Below are 20032 nucleotides of genomic sequence, written 5' to 3' on the forward strand. Positions count from 1 at the left end.
AAGAGAGATCACACACACACACACAACTACAAAGAAAGAAAGATGCATTTATTCACAGACACCTATTTGTGTTGTCGTTGTACTTGATTGCTAGAGCGGATCTCAGCTTTGAAATTTCGTGTCAGTACTCCTTTAAGCGGGTGCATTAGCCCTTCTCACGCCCGATTCTTGGCCAATCCCCCACGTGGGTATGTGCCATGTCAGCGGCCAGGCAGCGCGCGCCCATCTCCCCCCGTTGCCAAGGAAGACGAGGAGATTCCTGGCCATTCCCCCACGTGGGTATGTGCCATGTCAGCGGCCAGGCTGCGCGTTCGCACGAGCGCGGACATCGCCGGTGGACGCAGGTTCAGGGTCGCTTAAGAAGTGCATTCGCACGTAAAACAAATGCAAAGAAAACTGGTGAAACTGAATACACCGTGTCTGATTACACCAGACACGGTGCGCTGAGCGATCACGCTGCGAGCGTCGCTGCTCCTACGCTCACTGTATCCTTCCGCCGAGAACGGAGGAGCGTCCAGCCCGTTTTGACCCTGTGTGTAAGTGCTTTACACTCCGGTATAAAACAAATATGTGTGACTGCGTAAACGCACGCACGCACGCACGCACGCACGCGCACACACACGCACACACACACACACGCACACACACACACACACACAAGATGTTTTTGTAAGTATTTGATGTTTTTACACTCGTAAAAAATTGCTTAAATCAAGAGCGCGCTAGTACGTCGCGATTAGTTCAAGAGATAGCCGTTGCGCTCCAATACCACCGACCCCCCCCAAAACCCCATCTCAGGGGCTTTTAATAAAGAATGCCTCAGTAACCTCAGATTTGCTGATGACGTTTCCTTGCTAAGTAACTCGGGGACGAATTACAAAGCATTCTTCCCGCACTGGACAAACACAGTAGAACCGTGGGCCTGAAAATTAATATGCGCAAAGCTAAAGTAATGATCAATAACCTCGGGACAGCACAGCGGTTTCAGATATTTGGCGAGGCAGTGGAAGTGGTAAGCGAATATATCTACTTAGGCCAAGTTGTGACCTCGGATCTCAACCATGAGGTAGAGATAATGAGAAGGATAAAAATGAGGTGGAGTGAATTCGGCAGGCATCCTCAGATAATGAATAGTAGCCTACCATTGTTGCTGAAGAAGAAAGTGTATGACAGCTGTACCTTACCGGTACTCACCTACGGGGCAGAAACTTGGAGGCTCACTAAGAGGGTTCAAATTAACAACGACTCAGAGGGCAATGGAGCGAAAAATGATAGGTGTAACATTAAGGGACAAGAAGAGAGCGGAGTGGGTCAGGGAACAAATGCGTGTTAAGGACATACTGGTAGAAATTAAGAAGAAGAAATGGACGTGGGCAGGGCACGTAATGCGATGACAAGATAGCCGTTGGTCATTGAGGATAACAGAGAGGATCCCTAGAGAAGGTAAGCGCTGAAGGGGGCGGCAGAAAGTTAGATTGGCAGGTGGCATCAAGAAGTTGGCGGCGATAAATCTGTCGCAGTTAGCACAGGACCGGGATAATTGGCGATTAGTAAGAGAGGCCTTTGCCGTGCAGCGGGCGTAGATAGGCCGGTGATGGTGATGATGATGATGACTTGCAAGCATTACGAAAAAAATTATGGTAGCTCGATTGGTAGTTGTCTCAAATTTATGGTAGGTCAAGCTACGCTCTACTATTGACAACGTTAGAGCTGGAATCTTGAGAGCGTAAAACCTTAATTGAACACAGAAATGAATTAGTCAAGCTTCTGTTCATGCTTGCACTGCGTAGGCTGGCTCAAAGAAACACACTTTTTATAGTTTATCCTGGTGATAAGGCGGTGTTTATTTCATAAAGCCTGAAAGAAGAAAAACTAGCATGCGCGGTTTCCGGCAACCGCACGAACTAAGAGCAGTGACGTCAGTAAAACGTGCTACGTGATTGGACTATGTCCAAGATTATAATTCAAAGAAGTTTCGGTTTCGATTCCTTGAACTGACGTGCTTGGCATCCGACGTTATCGTTGGGTGGGAATTCTCGATATATCAGTAATCGGCATACTGCGCTTCGGCCATGTTGTCTGTTGTAAAGTGCGTCAGATGAGCCCACCAGCAGGTCTTGGAACTGCAGCAATCACTAGCCGAAGCACACGCAGTGGCAAAACGCCCCCTGTGTCACCGCAGATGCTCAAATGCGATGTGCTTTTCCCCCATCTTGGGAGCTCGCCTGGCTCATGCCAGTATAGTAAAAAGCGTGTTCGCACCAAGCCAAGCTCAGCCACTGATTCAAGTTTGTGCCCACTGCCCGCAAGAAGTCGGTGCTTATGGCAAAAGCACGCCAAAGAAAATTCGTTAGTGCATCAGTGTCAGTCCGCGCGTGTTCTGCGAACTCGCTCGTGGAGCAATTAACGTTACGGCGCAAAAATGCTAAATGCGATATAGACAACATCGGCCAGAAACAAAGAAATCAACTTTAAAAAACCTGCACTCTAGGGAATTAGAACTTAGACTTACAAAGCAACATACCTAGCGCTTCCGACTACCCTACCCCAAACCAGCGCTTCAAGTTTCGAGAATATAAAGTATAATAATGTATAGCCAGAGCCAAAATCATTGCGAATAATTCAGCCTGAAAAAAAAAGTGTGTAACTAGGTAACCTAATTAAAAAGGTCCAATCGAGGGCCTGGGATAATATTCCGACCCCGCCTTCTCTTCACTTGGCGAAGCATCGGTAGCAATGACAATATAGGAATGAAGGGTTGACAGATGATCCTCGAGCAATTCATTCAGGATTCGGGCCGGCAACATCTTTGCATTCAAGGGGAAGATATTGTCAAATTTATTTATACAGATGACACACTATTACAAGAAGGGGGGAGCCGAAAAAGGTCTGCGTGAAGTGGCTGAAGTGATGACTGAACTAGATCCACCTGGGGGCTCTGGAACCGCAGCCACTGAATGCCTTGAAAAAGATCAGGCCTAAGATAAAGGTTAATACGGTCAATAATTGAAATCTATACTTCAGTGGAGGAAATCGTGCCTGAAGGTGTCAAAAAGAGTTAGCGACATATTTTGGTAATCCCAAGCATAGTCGGAAGGCCATTCTCTTAACGATAAATAGAGGATGTAATTTGTACGCAGAACAACCAGAAAATAGAACACAGCCAAACTCTAATACCGGGCGCACGTAACTCCGATATATTATTAACAGCGTGGCTCTACGCAACCCTAATTTGTGGTTAGATAGCTTGCGGAGCACGCCTACAGCTCTTTCTCCTTTAGCAGCAACTTGTTTAATATGAGGACGCCATGTAAGCTTGTCATCATAGATTATACCAAGATATTTAATTTGTGCACCTTGGGGGATGGATCGCTGTCGGTGCAATAGGCGTACTTATATGGGGATGGTAACCGGAAATACTAGAACCGGAAATACTAGAACTAATACTAGAAATACTAGAACTAGAACGGAAATACTAGAACAGCAGATTTTCCCACATTAGGTGATAAATGTAACCCGCTAAGCCAATTATCTAGGGAGACCAGGGTCGACACAATTCATGAATGTCTCTGACCGATGAGTAAAAACGTAAGTTGTTATACCCTCCATAGTCGAAATTGATTTGAGAAGAATATTAAAAGGAATCGCAGAAAGGACTGACCCCTGAGGAATTCCACGAAACTGCTGATATTGCGAAGGTGATATGCCATCTTTCGAACAGAAGAATGTCCTTCCAGTTAAAAACGCCCCAATCCAGGACTGAATGTATATAGAATTTCGCTACTCTTTATATGTGTGGTTAAATTAGTATACTCTACGCTGTCATACGCCTTTGTTATAGCCAGAGTAAGAAGTGCGCCTACGTGATTTAGGTTGCGGGCTAGTTTAACGCGGCTCTCAATGTCCACATGAGCCTTACAAATAGAATTTCCGGGCATGAAGCCAATTTGGGTGGGGCTTAACCTCCTCTTGCTTTCCAGAAACCGCATAAGGCCACCATGCAGTATCCTCTCGACGAGCTTTACCAAGTTGCTAGTTGAGGAAATTGGCCTGATGTTATCTGGGACATAACCTAAACATTCGTTTTTTTTAGCAATGGCACTATCTTAGAGATATTCTATTCGGGAGGTACCCAGCTATTTTTCAGCGACGTGTTTACTATGTTAAGTAAATTTTTAGGGGTTTCCTTAAATAACAACTGTAACATTGGCACAGTAATGCCATCTGGCCCCGGAGCAGCCACAGACAGCTGCGAAATAACTTCAGCCAATTCCTACATTATCACTGGGTTGAAACCAACATTAGAAATTCGACTGATACAAGGAGCGCAAAAATCAGAAGAAAACCGCGATTAAAGTTCTTGCACAATTTGTTCAAGGGTTTCAATAGACTCCTGTGTTGACTGAACCACTGAATTTTCATTGTAGCGCTCTTGTAGACCCTTTCTCGAGCGAAGAAACTGGTATAGCAATCGCCTATTCTTTGGCTTAGAGAGAGCGGCAAACCTGTGGTCGTTATGGACTTCTTTCGTTTTAGACACTGTCCGTTTGAATACGGCGGCCGCAAATTTGTAATTGGTCCAATTAGGCGGGCATTGATTTCTAAGAGTACCTTCCAAGCCGCCCACCTTTGATTATACGCCAAAGCGCAATCTTCATTCCTCCACGGGCTATTGCCATCTTTTTTGGGAAGAGATAATGAATTGCGAAGACTTAACAGCACCCGAAACGATGGATGTAACTTGAACTGCCCTGCGTTCCTCGTTTCCGGATGGAAGTGATTGAAGTGCTACCTTTACTTTGTTTTGCATACGGTGCAAATTGGTATGCCGAATCATACGAGCACGTGGGGTCCTAGAAGGGCACACTATCTTAAAAACAATAGCAACGTGGTTCCTACTTGTAGCGTGATCCAAAGTAGACGACGAAGAGATATTGCCGAAGTTTGAAAAAGTGAAGTCTAAGACTGAAGTAGTCTTCCAGCGAAAAAATGTTGGTGAGCCAGAGTTATAACAATGCATATAGTTATCATTCATCCAACCACTTAGCCACCTACCATATGAATCTGTGCGGAGCCCCCAAGAGACATGGTGTGAATTAAAATCACCGCAAATAATAACACGCTTCTCACACGATGAGAAAACACCATCGTGAGGCGAGGCGGAAATGACGCCTTCCGGAAAATGGGAGTTAACCAGAGAAAATGCAAAACATCCGGGAAAGATAGTTCTTCGTCGTCCTCTTCTACCAACATTTGAGACAACTTCTTCATCTTCCTCGGAAAAAGTTTCAACATACACCTTATTAAGTTCGTGCTGTTTGAGTGTGTATCACCGTTTACCGTTAGGTGTCGTGTTGTTAATTGGGGAGACTGATGCGTTTACTTTCTTTGCGAGCATAACGGAAATTGACATGCTGGATACATTGATACATAGTGTTTTAATATCGTCCAAATTTTTAGAATATCTCCAGCTACGATACAGAAGGACCCGCCGCGGTGGCTCAGTGGCTAAGGCGTTACGCTGCTGAGCACGAGGTCGCGGGTTCGATTCCCGACCGCGGCGGCCGCTTTTCTGATGGAGGCGAAAAGCAAAAACGCCTGTGTGCACGAGATTTCGGCGCACGTAAAACATCTCCAGGTGGTCAAAATTAATCCGGAGCCCTCCACTACGCCGCGCCTTATCGCCTGCGTTGCGTCGACACGTTAAACCCCACAATCAATCAATCAATCAATCAATCAATCAATCAATCAATCAATCAGTCAATCAATCAATCAAACAACGGTTCAGAAGGATAAAATGTTACAACGCCCAAACAATACCCAAATAGCCAAACAATAGTATTTCCCGCCAATTACAAAATCAAGTAGCGCACCCACCATAGTGGCAAAGTGGCTATGGTGTTGTGCTGGTGAACTCAAGGACGCAGGTTCAGGGTCCTTGCCGCGGTGGCCCCTTTTCTGATGAAGGCGTAGGCGAAAATACCCGTGTAACGGTTTTCCCGTGCGTGTTCAGGATCCCCAGGGGGTCCAAATTAATCCGGAGACCTCCACTGCGGCGCGCTTCATTGCCCAGGTGTATCTTCGGCGTGTTACACCCCACAATCAATCAATCAATCAATCAATCAATCAATCAATCAATCAATCAATCAATCAATCAATCAATCAATCAATCAATCAATCAATCAAATCCAGTAGCCCAACTTTGCTATGTATATTCAACCTGGCAACTCTGGGCCCTATCCAGTAGGACATAAAACCCCATAAAAATCTTGATATCCGTAGGGGTCCATCACGCGTGGCGCCATCTAGGGGCATTTGATTATACATGTATATCCGCGTGTTTTGTACATCCCTCACCCGTGAAGAAAAATTTGCGTGGACCACTCTGCCTTGCGACCCCGACGAACAATTCGTGTTGCTTCTGTACGCGTGAAAATATTATAGTTTTTTATCATAATTATCCCCATACTCTCGTGCCGACGTCGTTAGCTTATACAATTCACTCAAAGGAACCAATCTTTCAAAGCGCACCCAAAGGACAGGCAGCACTATAGTTGCAGTAGGAGCAAATTTCACGCCACTTTGTTACTCTGCGGCAGCTGAAGACAACCACACCGTCGCTTTTCGTGCGGAAAGACTGGCGGTCGAGGGTAGACGGAAGCTAGAACGATCAGTAACCATCACAAGTAGCCATTAATCACAATGTAGATTCGCATAAATTATACAACCAAATATTTTTGGGACATTCTATTGGATCCAGCCATTTTATAAAATGAGGTTAATGGGGTCAATGTAGAAAGAACGACTGAGGAGTAAATTTTAAATGGCGAGGGCAAAAAACGCACGGCTCGTTGACCTTTTGACGCGTTGTACCACTTGACGCGTTGTACCTCTTGACCCAAATTGGACCTTTTGGCTCGTTGTACCTCTTGATCAGAAGCAGTCCCAGGTATCGCGCGCGGTCGTCTTTGTGCTACACCCGACAACGCCGGTAGCAAGCCCCGCTTACGACGCCCGCTGGGCACAGTAAGTGGCTCACGAGGAAGAGATGGGCGGAAGCTTCGAGATGTTGCACGAGATCAGACACGGCAAAATTACTTCTAAAAAGTAGTTATATTAAATTAATTATTACTTTCCCAGAATTTTCTCCCATGTAATTAAATTACTTTAGAAATTACAGGTGGCCGGAAGTAACGACATTACTGTGCTATAACTTTTTCAAATGTAATGAAATTTGTTTGACATGACTTTAACACAAATTCATCACACGTATACTACCAATTCATATACACTCTATTTACACTCGTATACATATACACTGGAATGTCAAAAATATTTGTTTATGCCACAATTTATGTGCAGTTTAGAGACACTCTGCCATACAAACGGGGACACCTTTCCGGTGCCCACTTCGAATCGTAGCTCCTTCTGATGTGTAATTAAGATATCTAGCATACCAGCGTATAACGCTGTAAATAAACTGCACATAAATGCGCTGCGCTGGAGCGGACGAGGGCAGGGTTGTGTTGAACATAATGAAGAACTCCTTCATCCAATGCCCAGAGACTCTCTGGGCATTGGAACTTTACTTGGTCAACTTTTCTTAGTCAACTTTTTATGCCGTAAGAGAAGCAAACTATATCGTAGTCAAAAGTAATCGGGAAAAGTAAGAAGTCATTTCCATGAAATTACTGGCCTGAAGTAATACAATACATTACTAAATTACTAATATCTAAAAGTAATTCATTACATTACTTATTACAGCAAAAAGTAATTTAATTCCTGTGATTTAATTACTGTAATTTTATTACTGTCAGGTCTGCACGAGATGGCGCTCACGTCCTCGGTCCGCAACCAGGGGTCTTCTGGGGCAGCGACTTGGAGGGGTAGGGTGTGGGGGGGGGGGGGGGGTACGCCTAAAGAACACCCAGTTCCTGCATGTGTTACTTTCACTGCGCTTGCAGCTGGTAGCGTTTCTGACAGGGAGATTCAACCTTTGAGCGTTTCTTATTACGCCTCGTATTTCTCGTGTGCTCCCGACGGTTCCTCATTCTGTAAACCACAATTCAGGTTCATTTGAACCCAGGTATGCAACGGCAAAAGCTTATAAAAGCGTGGGATCCACAGTTTTTTAACACGAAAGTGTATTATGCCCGGCTACACAAAGATTTTGGTGACGTGATATCCGTCACGGGAGTGACGTCGCCCGAAAAAGTGCCATTGACGCAGCGGCGCCCGGCTTAGAACCCACGACTCTCTGGCCGCAACGGGAAATACCCGGCGCTCTTCCGACTGCGCTACGAACCGCCGCTTGAATGGGACGACCAACGCTCCTTTCAGATGGTGCAGCAGGGCCTCCGCGATGTGCTGCCGGCGGCGCGTTGGAGCGCCGTCGGGAGCAGGTCGCGGAGGCCCTGCTGCACCATCTGAAAGGAGCGTTGGTCGTCCCATTCAAGCGGCGGTTCGTAGCGCAGTCGGAAGAGCGCCGGGTATTTCCCGTTGCGGCCAGAGAGTCGTGGGTTCTAAGCCGGGCGCCGGGCCGTGGGTGCTGCATCATGACGCTAATGAGCGCCGACAGTTGGCACCTGGATGCCAGCGCCTACGTGTACGGGGGACGCGCAGTGTAAGCTGCGGAGAAGCCGACTTGCGGATATCGCGCTCGTGACCCGGTACGCTGCTTCTTTGCTGCTTTCGCTGCAGCGGACCGTGTGTTCACCAAACGATTCGCTGACAATCCGTTCCCTTTCGTTCGGGAGGACGGTTTGCGAGCGCCTGTGGTTTAAGTCGGATTTACGCAACGCTCAGGCGCGTCTAACGGTGCTATTCTGACGAAATACAAATAGCGACGTGCAAGTTCATATCGATGCACAATAAACATTCAGCTGGTCCTGTGCATGCACATTTCAGTTTCGTGTTTAAGTAGTTCCTATGGAAGAGAAAAGAACCACATTTTTTTCTGTTGTTTCCTTTTATTTGAGGGGGTAGGGGGTGGTACGCACGCGCAGGCAACCCAGTCGAAAAACGCAACACACAATACGACAGGACGATCGTGTAAGTGAATGGGAAATTCTGTCGTTTGCAAAACAGTAATGTTTGTCGTGGGACAGATATTCTCTAATTTTACGATAGAGATTCCTCGCGCACAACAGACCACCCGGCCTGTAGTCCAAACAGAGATCCCTGTTCTACGACACATGTTCCCGTTGTACAACAGAAATTTCTGTTGTGCGACAGAAATTTTTGTTGTGTTATTCGACTGGGAGGCTTCACGCGCTCACCGTTGGCATACCCGTTCTGTTGGTTGGAGGTTTGAACGTGGGCATCTCACGGCCCGATTTGACTGACTGTGAGTGCTGCCGTCCGGGGTCGAGCAGAGCTCATGAGCAACACAGACAGTAGGAGGACCACGACGCGGTAGGGAAACGGATGGCCCCATGTTCGTCCCCTAGAGTAAAACTATACTCTCTCCAAGTTTCATTCAGCTTATTAGCTAGGAAATTCACTCAATCGCAAATTATAAACAAACGTGTTTTTGTTTCGTGCTCTCCTTGCACTGCGTTCAGCTTTGCTGTTCACCCTTCTTCACAGACTGCACGAGCAGTGATCCTGTTATCTTTTATGAATATTTCCATTAGCTGAACACATGTCCCTGAGTTTTTGTCCCACACGGGCGGGACAAAATATCCCAATGTAAACTGGGGGGACTCGACATATACAGTTTCCCTGTAAAAATGTCTCGCATAGACTGGTCCATGCCTACTGCACAGGTAGCAATGTGCTCATGTAGTCTTGTTCTCGACTACATTCTCGCGTTCATGCACGTTTACGATCATGCATATAACAGATTTCCCTGTATAAACAGTCCCACGGGGCGTCTTAACCATTCTGACGCCGAAAGTATGTGATATCCTGCACAACGGTTGCCAGTAATTATTGGTGGATTTCTATTACACGCTCAGCAATTAATGCGGTGCTGCCATGCTTGGCTCAGGATACATCTCATCGAATAGTACGTCGTGGTTCAAGTACGACAGTTGGAGGAAGCATGTTAGCCCGACACCAGTTGTAATGTGTGAACGGGGCCAAATATGAGTTATTTGAATTTCCTGGGTACAGTGCGCCATCGCTAATGATGTTTTATTGTAGTAAAAGCTTTATATGCTGCATCAGGCAAAAAATTAAAGCGGTTCCTCTCAACGTAAAAGCTGTCGGAGGTGCCGAGCAGCGATTCGCTGTGTTATTCTTGTGAGTCCTTGACTTTGCGTTGTTTTTCTCAACGCCGCCTGTGTAACATTACCTTGCTCCTACTCTCTCCGCGAGAAGGGTTGTGACTGCCGCTCAAAAGTAGTGCCAGTTTAAGCCTTGCATTTATACCGAAAGTAGTCAAGACAGGGCGCAGCACAAATTTAAAAGGCCTATAAAGAGACACTGAATCGACTTTCCTTAATTTGGGGGAACTAATAAGTTAATTCCTTTTGTTTTTATTATAATATATAACTGTGTGCTTATTTGCGGCCTAGCAACGCCAGCCCCTGTGGCACAAAGATCCCCCTAAAACCTTGCATAAGGGCAATGTATGTTTCTGTGTTGCAATGTGATAGACATTCGCTTCATAACGCGAAGGACCCAGATACCGACCATGGGAAGCGGTTTTTTTTTTCGAAGCCTCTGCTTGGGTGCGTGACGCCGTGACCCCAGACGAGCTACGACAGCCAGCCGGGTTTCTAAAGTGCTTCGCGCTTGAAATGAGCCGTTGTTTAGCACCCGTAGTAAATGATGCCGAGCAGCCTTTCCGAGCGGAGCTCGTTTCCACAACACGTGACGGCACGTGGGCAGAACAGGCACAACCCAGCAGTGGAGGATGCTGATTTTCGAACAACAGGGGCTGAGGTAATACATCAGTTGTAACATCGAATAATGAATAAATTCCCCGCGGCACATAGGTGGGCTTACGTGTTACCAGGGTATGCCGTAGTTCTTCCACAAACCACGTGTTCAGGCTTCAGCACTTCACTGCGCGGATGATTTTTTTTTTAAATTTGAATGAACAATTTACATTTACTCGTGGGCGCGTGTCAACTCAACATCAACCACGCCTCTGACGCCCAGCTGAGGCCACCACTAAATGTATTGTGGAACAAATAGAAACTTTATTACGCAGGATCGCCGAATAACACAGTGCGAGACAGTTGATAATTTAATAGTGCAAGCATCTGCGCTGAAAGAACGCAAAAGTACTGCACAAGGAATCAGCCATGGAAATATTGTGGGAGTAGTGGATAACAGCGGCCCCAAATCGCACGGCTTGCTAGGACAACGTGCCACCCCACAAACGTATCATGGCCAATAGAAAATACCTTATCACTCCGCACTTACGGAAGTTTTTGTATTTGGTACTAGCTAGTTTCTTGTTATTAATTAACTTCTAAAATGGGGCTAGGTGGGGAGAATATTTACGATAAATAAATATGCCGTCGCCGCAGTCACTGCGTATTTCTTGGCACATGTTATGTCCTTATTTTGTGCCTGGAAATTTGTTGGACCAAGTAGGTAGCCTTCTACTAAGAATTGCTGGAAAATAAAATCACTTTTCTAGAAGAATACGTTAAACTTGCATGTTTAGCGCCCTTTTTAAACACCCCTCGTGCTTGAGAGCAAGCGAAGGATCTCAGCAACCATCACGGACAGCAGTCTTTTGCTCAGTCTTTTGCGTTATGTGAAGTTTTTCCTCAATACTAAAAACGCTTCCATATTCAACGCCAACCTTCGTCGACAACTGTAAAGCAGGTAAAATACACTTTAAAACCAAACCTTTGTCTTAATCTTCCCCTTTTATCCACTCAGTATTCAGTATGTGACTACAGTTTGTTTTAAGCTTGTTTGGACGCAACGTTTCACTTCATCAAACATTCTCTCACATGGCGTGTGATAAAACTGGTCGGTGTCTTCGTATCTTCAGAGAACACGTTTTAAGTTAAAGTTGTATATCATCATCATTTAACGGTCCTTGTCCAACCTATACTGACGATATTTGAGGTTAAAGGCTAAACATTCATTTAGAAGACCCCACTGTCTGACACAGATGTTGCGTACGTGGCCGCCTAGCTTTGCACGGAACAAGTTTTTAAACTAACGTGTTGTTTCTTTCGAAGATACAGGCTCGTGATTATCGGACATAACTTTACCTGAAAGTGTACGAAGGATCTCAGCAACGTTCCCAGTCGGTCATTTCTTTTCATTTTTTTAACATTGTGTTGGATGCAACAGTTCCACCATTACAAACGCCGTAAAGACACCAACTGGCCTTCACTGCGGCTCTGAAACAAAATCGCGAAAAGGAATAATTACTTCTCATAAAACAAGCCTTCGAAGCAGGAGTTGCCATCTGAATATGGTGGGGCCAGTTTTGAGTCCACTAGCCGTCGTGCTTGGTTAGGGCGATTTCAAGTTTTCAGTATTTTTGACGAGTTTGATTGCTACGAATGTTCTTTTTTCCGTTACTCGAACACAGGAGTATCGTGGATAAATTAAACATTTGAGCGCAGTTGACATGCTGGCATATGCACGCGACACGTTCAGGTTGGAAAATATGGTAAATTTCTTAAAAAAGATCACCAACCCAAGCCAAGGTCAGGAAGTGCAGCTGTATATCCGAATTACTGAAATTTAGGCTTTAGCGCAGTGATTTTGAAGGACAATGTTTCTGGTGCACGGCTTTTGCAGCATTTGCATGCCATTTTGATAGAGGTTAGCAACGCTGCCTAAAAAATCTTTTTCAAGGCGTATCAGCGTTCAAAGCTGGTTAGTAATATAAGGTTTTCGGGAAATGCACCACACACCACCAGCCGTTTCAATTTTTAGGTTGAAGCATGACAAAAAACTGAAGGAAGCATTCGCTAACGCGTAATACTTTAAGGTAGCAAAGCTGTATGCAACCTTCACCACCATCACGAAGGTTTAAGTCCACCATTGCAGCCGATCTGCTTCTTCTTCGCTGCCCCGACGACCTATACTCCATCATTGTTGCTATAAGTATCACTTTCCTTCATTTTTTTTGGAAGCCATACTCATTTGACATCACCTTGGAAAGGGCGCACGCTATTATGTGTATTTAGCGTTCCGAGTAAGCATTGCCGCGCTTCCGGCTATCGCTGGAGTCTTTCTCGATTCCAGCAAGTGTTGCCACGATTGCGGCGAACGCTGGAGATTTTTTTAAAGACGATAATCTTTCTTGGGCTACTTAAACCCAAAAATGTTGGTCTGTCTGTATGTCTGTCTGTCTGTCTGTCCATCTGTCTGTCTGTGACTCGATTCAGCCAACCGGCCAAAGCAAAACAATGCCTGCGCAATAGTCTTATAAAGTCACAGCTAAATCTACCCCTCTATGTCTGGTGTAAGGTTGATACTTGTCAACATTGTTGAAGAAGAACAAGACATTACGCAAATATGAGACAACAATTCAATACAGAAGTGATATTTGCAGTGTTCTTTCATAAAAAAAATCAAACATGCTTGACTTTTGCGAAATTGAATACTTCATCACCTGTAGAAAAAGAATTCACTCCGCCGTCGCCTGCTGTCGCCCGCGCCACTATAGCTTCTGGCGCCATTTTAAGAAATCAACCGGCAACAGTTACGCAAGGTTCAACTAGATAGGTTCCACGTTCTGCTTGCAACGCACGTGGAGTAGGGAAACGCGGTTCTATAAACGTTGAAGTAGGGCGCCTCGATTAACGCGCGTCTTCGCCGTACGGCAGCGTTCGCATCGAGACACCCGGTTTGGAGCAGTGGAACGCGGGAAATTTAAAATGATTTAAGCAAACATTTGGCGTCTTTACCTTGGGAGGAGCGCGACGCAAGAGGAACAACATGAGAGGTGAGCGGGAAAGCGAAGGGAGGCATTGACTTCGCAAAAGCCGATAAAGACTATTGTCTTTTGACGACATTTGCAACGAAAGTAGCAGATACGCGGCCAATTTTTTTTTTTTGGCCAATCTTGGCCATCTCCGGAAACCCCAATGCTTGGCTAGCAAACGTGCGCCAGGGACGCTGGGCGGCCGTCGAGAGGCACCCACACATGAGCAATCCGCATCTTCTTGGTTTTGTTAAATGCCGAGTAGACGCCGCGAGGCTCGGGTTCACAGGCGCGTGCTCGACAATTTCTTCGTATTTTTAACTGCGGAAACGAAAAATTACAATGTGGTAAACAGCTTCGCTGCTAAATGACGGCCTGAGCGGCTGCATTCCGGGGCTGGGTGGAAATAGACCTAAACGGCAAAGTTCCCCGCTTCCGAGAAACACAAAGAAGTCCCACAAGGTCTCCGCTTCTGAGAAAGCGCGCGGAAATCGAATGCAACAGAGCTTCATTCAGTGTGATATCAATCACATTGTAGGAAACGCCTAACCAAAACGTTTTGTCGCTCCGCGAGAGTTCGCCCCCCATGTCGTGACTCGGATATCACCCCAACGACATTGAAACGATACAATGTACTCCGCTTCACACCCGTCGGCCACCGCACTTGCCTCGCGCGTCGCGCAATGCACAGCTGACCAAAGGCGAGTGAAGAAAAAAAAAAGAGGCACTTAAAGGAATTTAAACGACCTCTTCATATTTTCTTCTTGTAAAAGGTGCGCGTCACGCTGACGGTGCGCCTGCGTACGTAATCGTGACCGGGCACGCGCTCGACCGCAGCATTCGCTTAGCTCCGGCACTTTGGCAATCCAGGTAGCGATGACGCTGACGACAGGAGGTCGCGGACTCTTTGTGCGGGCGAAAGAGATCGGCACGCGCAAACTCGCCGACACTAACCCGCAAGCACCGCGGCGAAACGAAAACGAGAAAGAGCGATGGTCTTCGTCCGTCTGACCACGGCGTGAAAGCCGGCATGAAAGTGACGCGATAATCGGGGAAGCGGTGGCCACACGCACGCGGCAGCATTCTTCGCGCTGCGGACTTAATTTTTCTCGGTGTAACTGAGAGGAGGCAGGTCGCAGCAATGTTGGACGCAGAGACAAAGGGGACATAACAGCAAAATTGCGAGCAATGCGAGAGGGAAAGCTACTGGGTCGGCTTGCAGAAAGACTCTGCGAGGGAGTTCCCTCTTGCGGCTAGGGCTTTATAAAAGCACTTGCAGGCGTCCAACGGTCAGTCACAGCATTCAGTGCCTTCTAGTCTCCCCACCTACTACCAAAGCAGCAAAGTCTTCGCGGCAACAGCGGCTCTTCGAAGCCAAGAGCCAGTGGATTCTTGCCTACATACCTTTGTGCCCCGGAGTTTCAAATCCACCCCAGTCACCATGACCTCCACCGCAGCGATGTTCTCCCAGGTAGGAAATGTAGCTTTCAAATCTGTCGTGGTTTCGGTCTGGACTCTACTTATTATTGTTTTAAATATCGGGACAGCGCAGAGAAAATATACGTCTCTTGAGGATAGTCTAAACTATATTTAGAAGACGCACGATTCGCAGCTTTTTTTTGTGTCATTGGTGAATTTTTCGTATAAGCCACTTACCAAGCAGTTATTATACCTTTCCTACTACACACGGCGTCAAGGTTAGTTGCTGCATAGAAAGCGTTGTACTGCGGTTTACAAGTTAACGCGAGCATCCACTAGCAACGCCTTTGCTCGGCCGCGGGCTCGCGTGTATACGCTGCCACTTTTTTCGGATTCGTTAGTACTAACAGTGTATTTTCTGAAAATAATATGAAAGTTCCTCATGTATATAGCAATACCAACACGTTGTAAACGTAGAGTTCAAAAATATACTAAGCGCCATGATCTCATTTGTTACAGCAGACATAATTACCCATAAAACATCATTACTAGTTCGAGAGAAGAAGTATTTTATTATCTTTTTTCAAAGTCGTGTACATTGGGGTAGAGAATGTCAACAGAGTTCAAGGAGCGTCGTAATGTACCAAGCGCGTGGCAACATCCGTCGCAGGCATTCTTGATCTGCCTAATACCTGCGGCCCTTGCTGGAGGCCGGTATGGATTCGGCAGCAGCTTCGGCAGCGGACTCGGCGGCGGTTTTGGTGGAGGACAATATGGCGGGGGATTTGCTGGCGGATACGGCGGTGGGCCAGCCTTCGCAGCGGCAACGAACACGTTCGCTCGCCAAGAACAGTTCTACGTGAGTGGCTATTGCATTCTTCCTACAACAAACTCACAATTACGAGCACCATTCTAAAAAGGCTGTTCTGGCCACTATGACATCAAAAAATGTGATTGGAGCCTATTCTCAATAAGATAGATCCTACAGATATAGGAGCCGGAAGTTCTAAGAATTGTCCAGTGTATATGTGCTGAAGTGACGGTGCTTCCGAGCACCAGAGAGGGAACGCCGGATACATCTATGGGCCAAGTGCATATCAGTACTTGCCTCTGTAGCCGAGAGAAAATGAAGTGTCAGAAAAGATACCACTAACCCCAACTCTCGCATGATGCGTTGGATGCGTAAAATGCAGAAATAGAAACCAGTGGTGAATAGCCATGTCTGTGCTCAAATACTTCACTCTGTCTTTGTGGTTGTGTTGTGTCGTCTACTGAGAGAGGCCTAAAATCGATGGGCAGCAAAAATTTGTGCAGGAGAATTAACCTACGATAAGAATCCTTCTGGTTTCTTCACCAAATATGTGCTTTGCTTGTGCACAGCCGCCGCAGCCGTACAGCTTCGGCTACGACAACGTAGACGAGTTCGGCACCAAGACGTACCACAAGGAGCAGGGAGACGCCAGCAACGCCAAGACGGGCTCCTTCGGCTACACGGACGCCAGCGGCCTGTACCGCCGCGTCAACTACGTCGCTGACGCCGGCGGATTCCGCGCCAAGATCGACACCAACGAACCCGGAACGCTGCCCGGAGCTAGTGCCGATGCCGTCTTCAACTCCAACCCCCGTCCCGCCGGTGGTGGACGCTATTCGGCTCCTTACACGGCGGCCTCGACCTACGGCGGATTTGGCTACGGCAGCCAGGGCTCCTGGTCTGGATAAATGAAACCACCGAGTTCCGTCGAGAAGATTCCACGTCATACAAGGGGGCATGGTTTCATCCCTTGGTTCTTAAAATAAAGAATCTTGCACGGGAAGAAAAAATACGATAAGGGCGTGCGTGGTTTGTGGATAAAAAAATAGTACTGAAAAAAATAAATGGTTTTATACGAAAAGGTTTATCACATTGTCTCGAAGCTTTTCACGGTTCGCTCTGAAAAATTAGCGTCTTAGGTAGGTAAAGGTGATCAGTGTAGCGTCTTTCTGTGACCAAGGCTACCGTGTACTGGAGTTTTCAATAAAACGGCTCAATACTCAGTTCAAGTAAAGCCATACACTTCATACTGAAGCGGAGGCGGCAACTGTGCTATTTGTGGTGGCTCTATTTGCTCAGTAAGAAAATTTAATGTAGACTTCTATTTATTTATTAGAAATAGAAAGTCGTGCTGGGAAAGTAACGCAAATTAGTGGCACTAAATAATTTTGCAAGCAGTGAATGAAACACCCCCCAAGAAAATAGCGCAGACAATAAGGACTAAGCAAGGGTACCCACAGCAGAGGCGCTGGCGAACAAGTAAGCGCGTTTTCATGCGGCCAGAAACTCGGCATAAAAAAGGGATGAAAAAATCGAAATAAATTTGACATAAATTTTTGTGACAATATTTGTAAAGATGGCATCAAAATTTCATCCGCCGCGTCACGGCTTATCAACAACTAGTAGTCACGTCAGCTACGCCATCTCCTTATGCAGTACTGAAAAGGATGGTTCGCACGCAATCTCCCTGTGGAATAGTGAAAAGGATGCTTCACTAATATACGTGCATCATTTCCTGTAGATGCCAAAAGCTTCGATGACTTCCCTGTCCCTTAGGCCATGGTACGTCGTGAGGGTGGCACAGTCACTTAAGAGGGGAGTGCAGCCGCAGGAGGCGGAGTGCGCCGACAGGGTGCCTCCTGTCGACGACCTGACATATTTCGCGTGCTCCCTCAGGCGATGGTTGAGGCACCGACCTGTTTGTTGCATGCACAATCGTTTACACGGCATTATCTGATAGACAACGTCATTCACGTACTCTCTGTAGCGTGTCACGTGTATTTTGACGCACGTGCGTGGCTGTGGATTTTCTGTATTTACACGCCTTATGCAGCTCGGTTTCTCGGGAGCAGAAAAATTACACCAATCTCCCCGAAGGGAACTATGAGTAGGATGCGGAGCGTCATGGGGGTTCCGGTTGCTTTTCCATTATGTTTGTTAGCCAAATTTGGTGGAAATGTAGTGAACCCCGTAATGCTCATATATCCTACCCGTGGTTTCCTTCGGGGAGATGGGTGTAATTTTCCTTATTGTATGCGTATAAACGCAAGTGAGACGAGATTGAAGTGGTATCTAAAGGTCTTTATTTAGGTTTGCGCGTCTTCTTACTTCGAGTATGACGGCCTTTTGGTCGCTGAAGTGCACAGTCAGTGGATCTCGTAGCAGCGGTTGTATGTAGTCGTCGCCGTTGTAGTTGGTAAAGACGAGATCGATACACGTTCCGTGGATTGTAGTTGGGTTTAATTGCTGTTAGTATTTGCGCTGATGCTCTCACTTAATTCCGTCAGCATGCTCACTGACGGGGCTGTTGCTTCCATCCTACTTCATCTGAAGAATCACGGAGTCAAGCGCAAGCACAACCGGAGTTGTTGTTGTTGTTATTCCTCTTCTATAGCACGTACGCACGTGGGGGATTGGCCAACAAACGGAGGTGTGCGGAGGCCGGACCACCGCCGAAGCCGCGACATACCCCCGAGTATAAGACGTGGGGGATTGGCCAAGAAACGGTGGTTTGCGGACGCTGGACCACCGCCGACGCCGTGGGACATACCCCCGAGCATAAGACGCTTCGCATCTAAAACACAAGTTGTACGCCCACCTTGCCTACAAGCTTCTTGAGCGCATGGCTTACATATATGGACGCATGGGATGCAGGCAATCTTTTTTCTTGCCGTATTGCTCAGCTCCGACCCAGCTGATCAAGTCTGGGCCATTCAGCTGGCCGAAGACGCTGCTAGAGCCCAAGGGCTCTTGGCCGACGTCTGGGATTACTGGCTGCAATAAAGTTTTCACTCTCTCACTCGCTTCCTGCTGAGGGCTCTTCTCGAGATATTTCGAAGAACGTTTGCGTAGCAGCGTGGTCGCGAAACCACACCGGATGTTTGTCGAATAAGCGGCGCACTTTAAATAAAGGAGTTGGGCCTCAAAACTTTGTCACACGCAATAGGGCAGGCCCTTTTGAGGGCATTCTTTCCGGCTGCAGTGCCTGTACACGAAGAAAGCATATACTTGGTGCCCAAACTACAATTACCCGACCGTTGCCATGGGTAATGGTGGGATAATTGTAAGTAACGGTCGGATACTGCACAAACCATAGCTGCCCATGAAGGTCCTGTATATTTTTCTGCCGCATCAAAACGCGCTCAGTTGTAAGTCAGCGTACGGCTGTGCGCTTTCTTGCTTAGTCCAGTCGTGTGCGCTCTTATTTTTAGTTCAGTTACAGTTTACCAACAAGCATTTCAACAAACCAACATAACACACCTCGCAAACATAACAAAAGAAACGATAATATCTATTATTGCAGTCTGCATTACGGTAGCTTTGCAGACATTTTCAGATTGAGAATTTTAACTTTCGTGCATCCCGAAGTCTTGTTTGCTGGTAATGTCACAATCTATTTGTGAACGTACTTCGTTACCTTCCGATTTGCTATCTGCAAGGCTATCTGCAAGCCTAATCCCATAGGCATCCCACAGGGACCAGGAAAGCACGAAAAAATCTGTAGAAATTCAAAGAATTGTCTACTAACGCGTAGCACTCATATGCCGTTTGTCTTGAGCGTGAGCTCTTTTACAGCCACCTTTATTGATTTTTCTAAATCCTGTCCAACCAATTATCGCCATCTACGCTATTATAACGATTACAGGTAGAACTTCCGCGAAATCTCCGGTATTGTGGAAATTCAGGGCGTCACACGGTTTGCCGTTTTCCGTAATTTTTCCAATATT

At 46.6% G+C, this 20032-nt stretch overlaps 1 protein-coding gene across 1 annotated transcript; it reads left to right on the forward strand.

Annotated features, from left to right (window-relative positions):
- The first annotated feature begins 15884 nt into the window (after window positions 1-15884).
- Window positions 15885-17081, forward strand: LOC144168132 (uncharacterized). The gene is made up of 2 exons (XM_077697183.1): window positions 15885-16133; window positions 16655-17081. The coding sequence occupies exons 1-2, from the start codon at window positions 15885-15887 to the stop codon at window positions 16991-16993; spliced, it is 588 nt and encodes a 195-aa protein (XP_077553309.1). The 3' UTR covers window positions 16994-17081.
- Window positions 17082-20032: the final 2951 nt, after the last annotated feature.

This window comes from Haemaphysalis longicornis, unplaced genomic scaffold (assembly GCF_048455015.1).
Source record: "Haemaphysalis longicornis isolate Haplotype H1 unplaced genomic scaffold, Haemaphysalis longicornis Haplotype H1 scaffold_2, whole genome shotgun sequence".
Taxonomy (NCBI): domain Eukaryota; kingdom Metazoa; phylum Arthropoda; class Arachnida; order Ixodida; family Ixodidae; genus Haemaphysalis; species Haemaphysalis longicornis.

What these genes read in the sequence shown, in the direction of transcription:
- LOC144168132 (XM_077697183.1), top strand. Translation starts at nt 15,885, where the DNA reads ATGTCAACAGAGTTCAAGGAGCGTCGTAATGTACCAAGCGCGTGGCAA. An exon ending in CTCGCCAAGAACAGTTCTAC is followed by an intron (nt 16,134 to 16,654) that starts GTGAGTGGCTAT and finishes GCTTGTGCACAG; the next exon opens with CCGCCGCAGCCGTACAGCTT.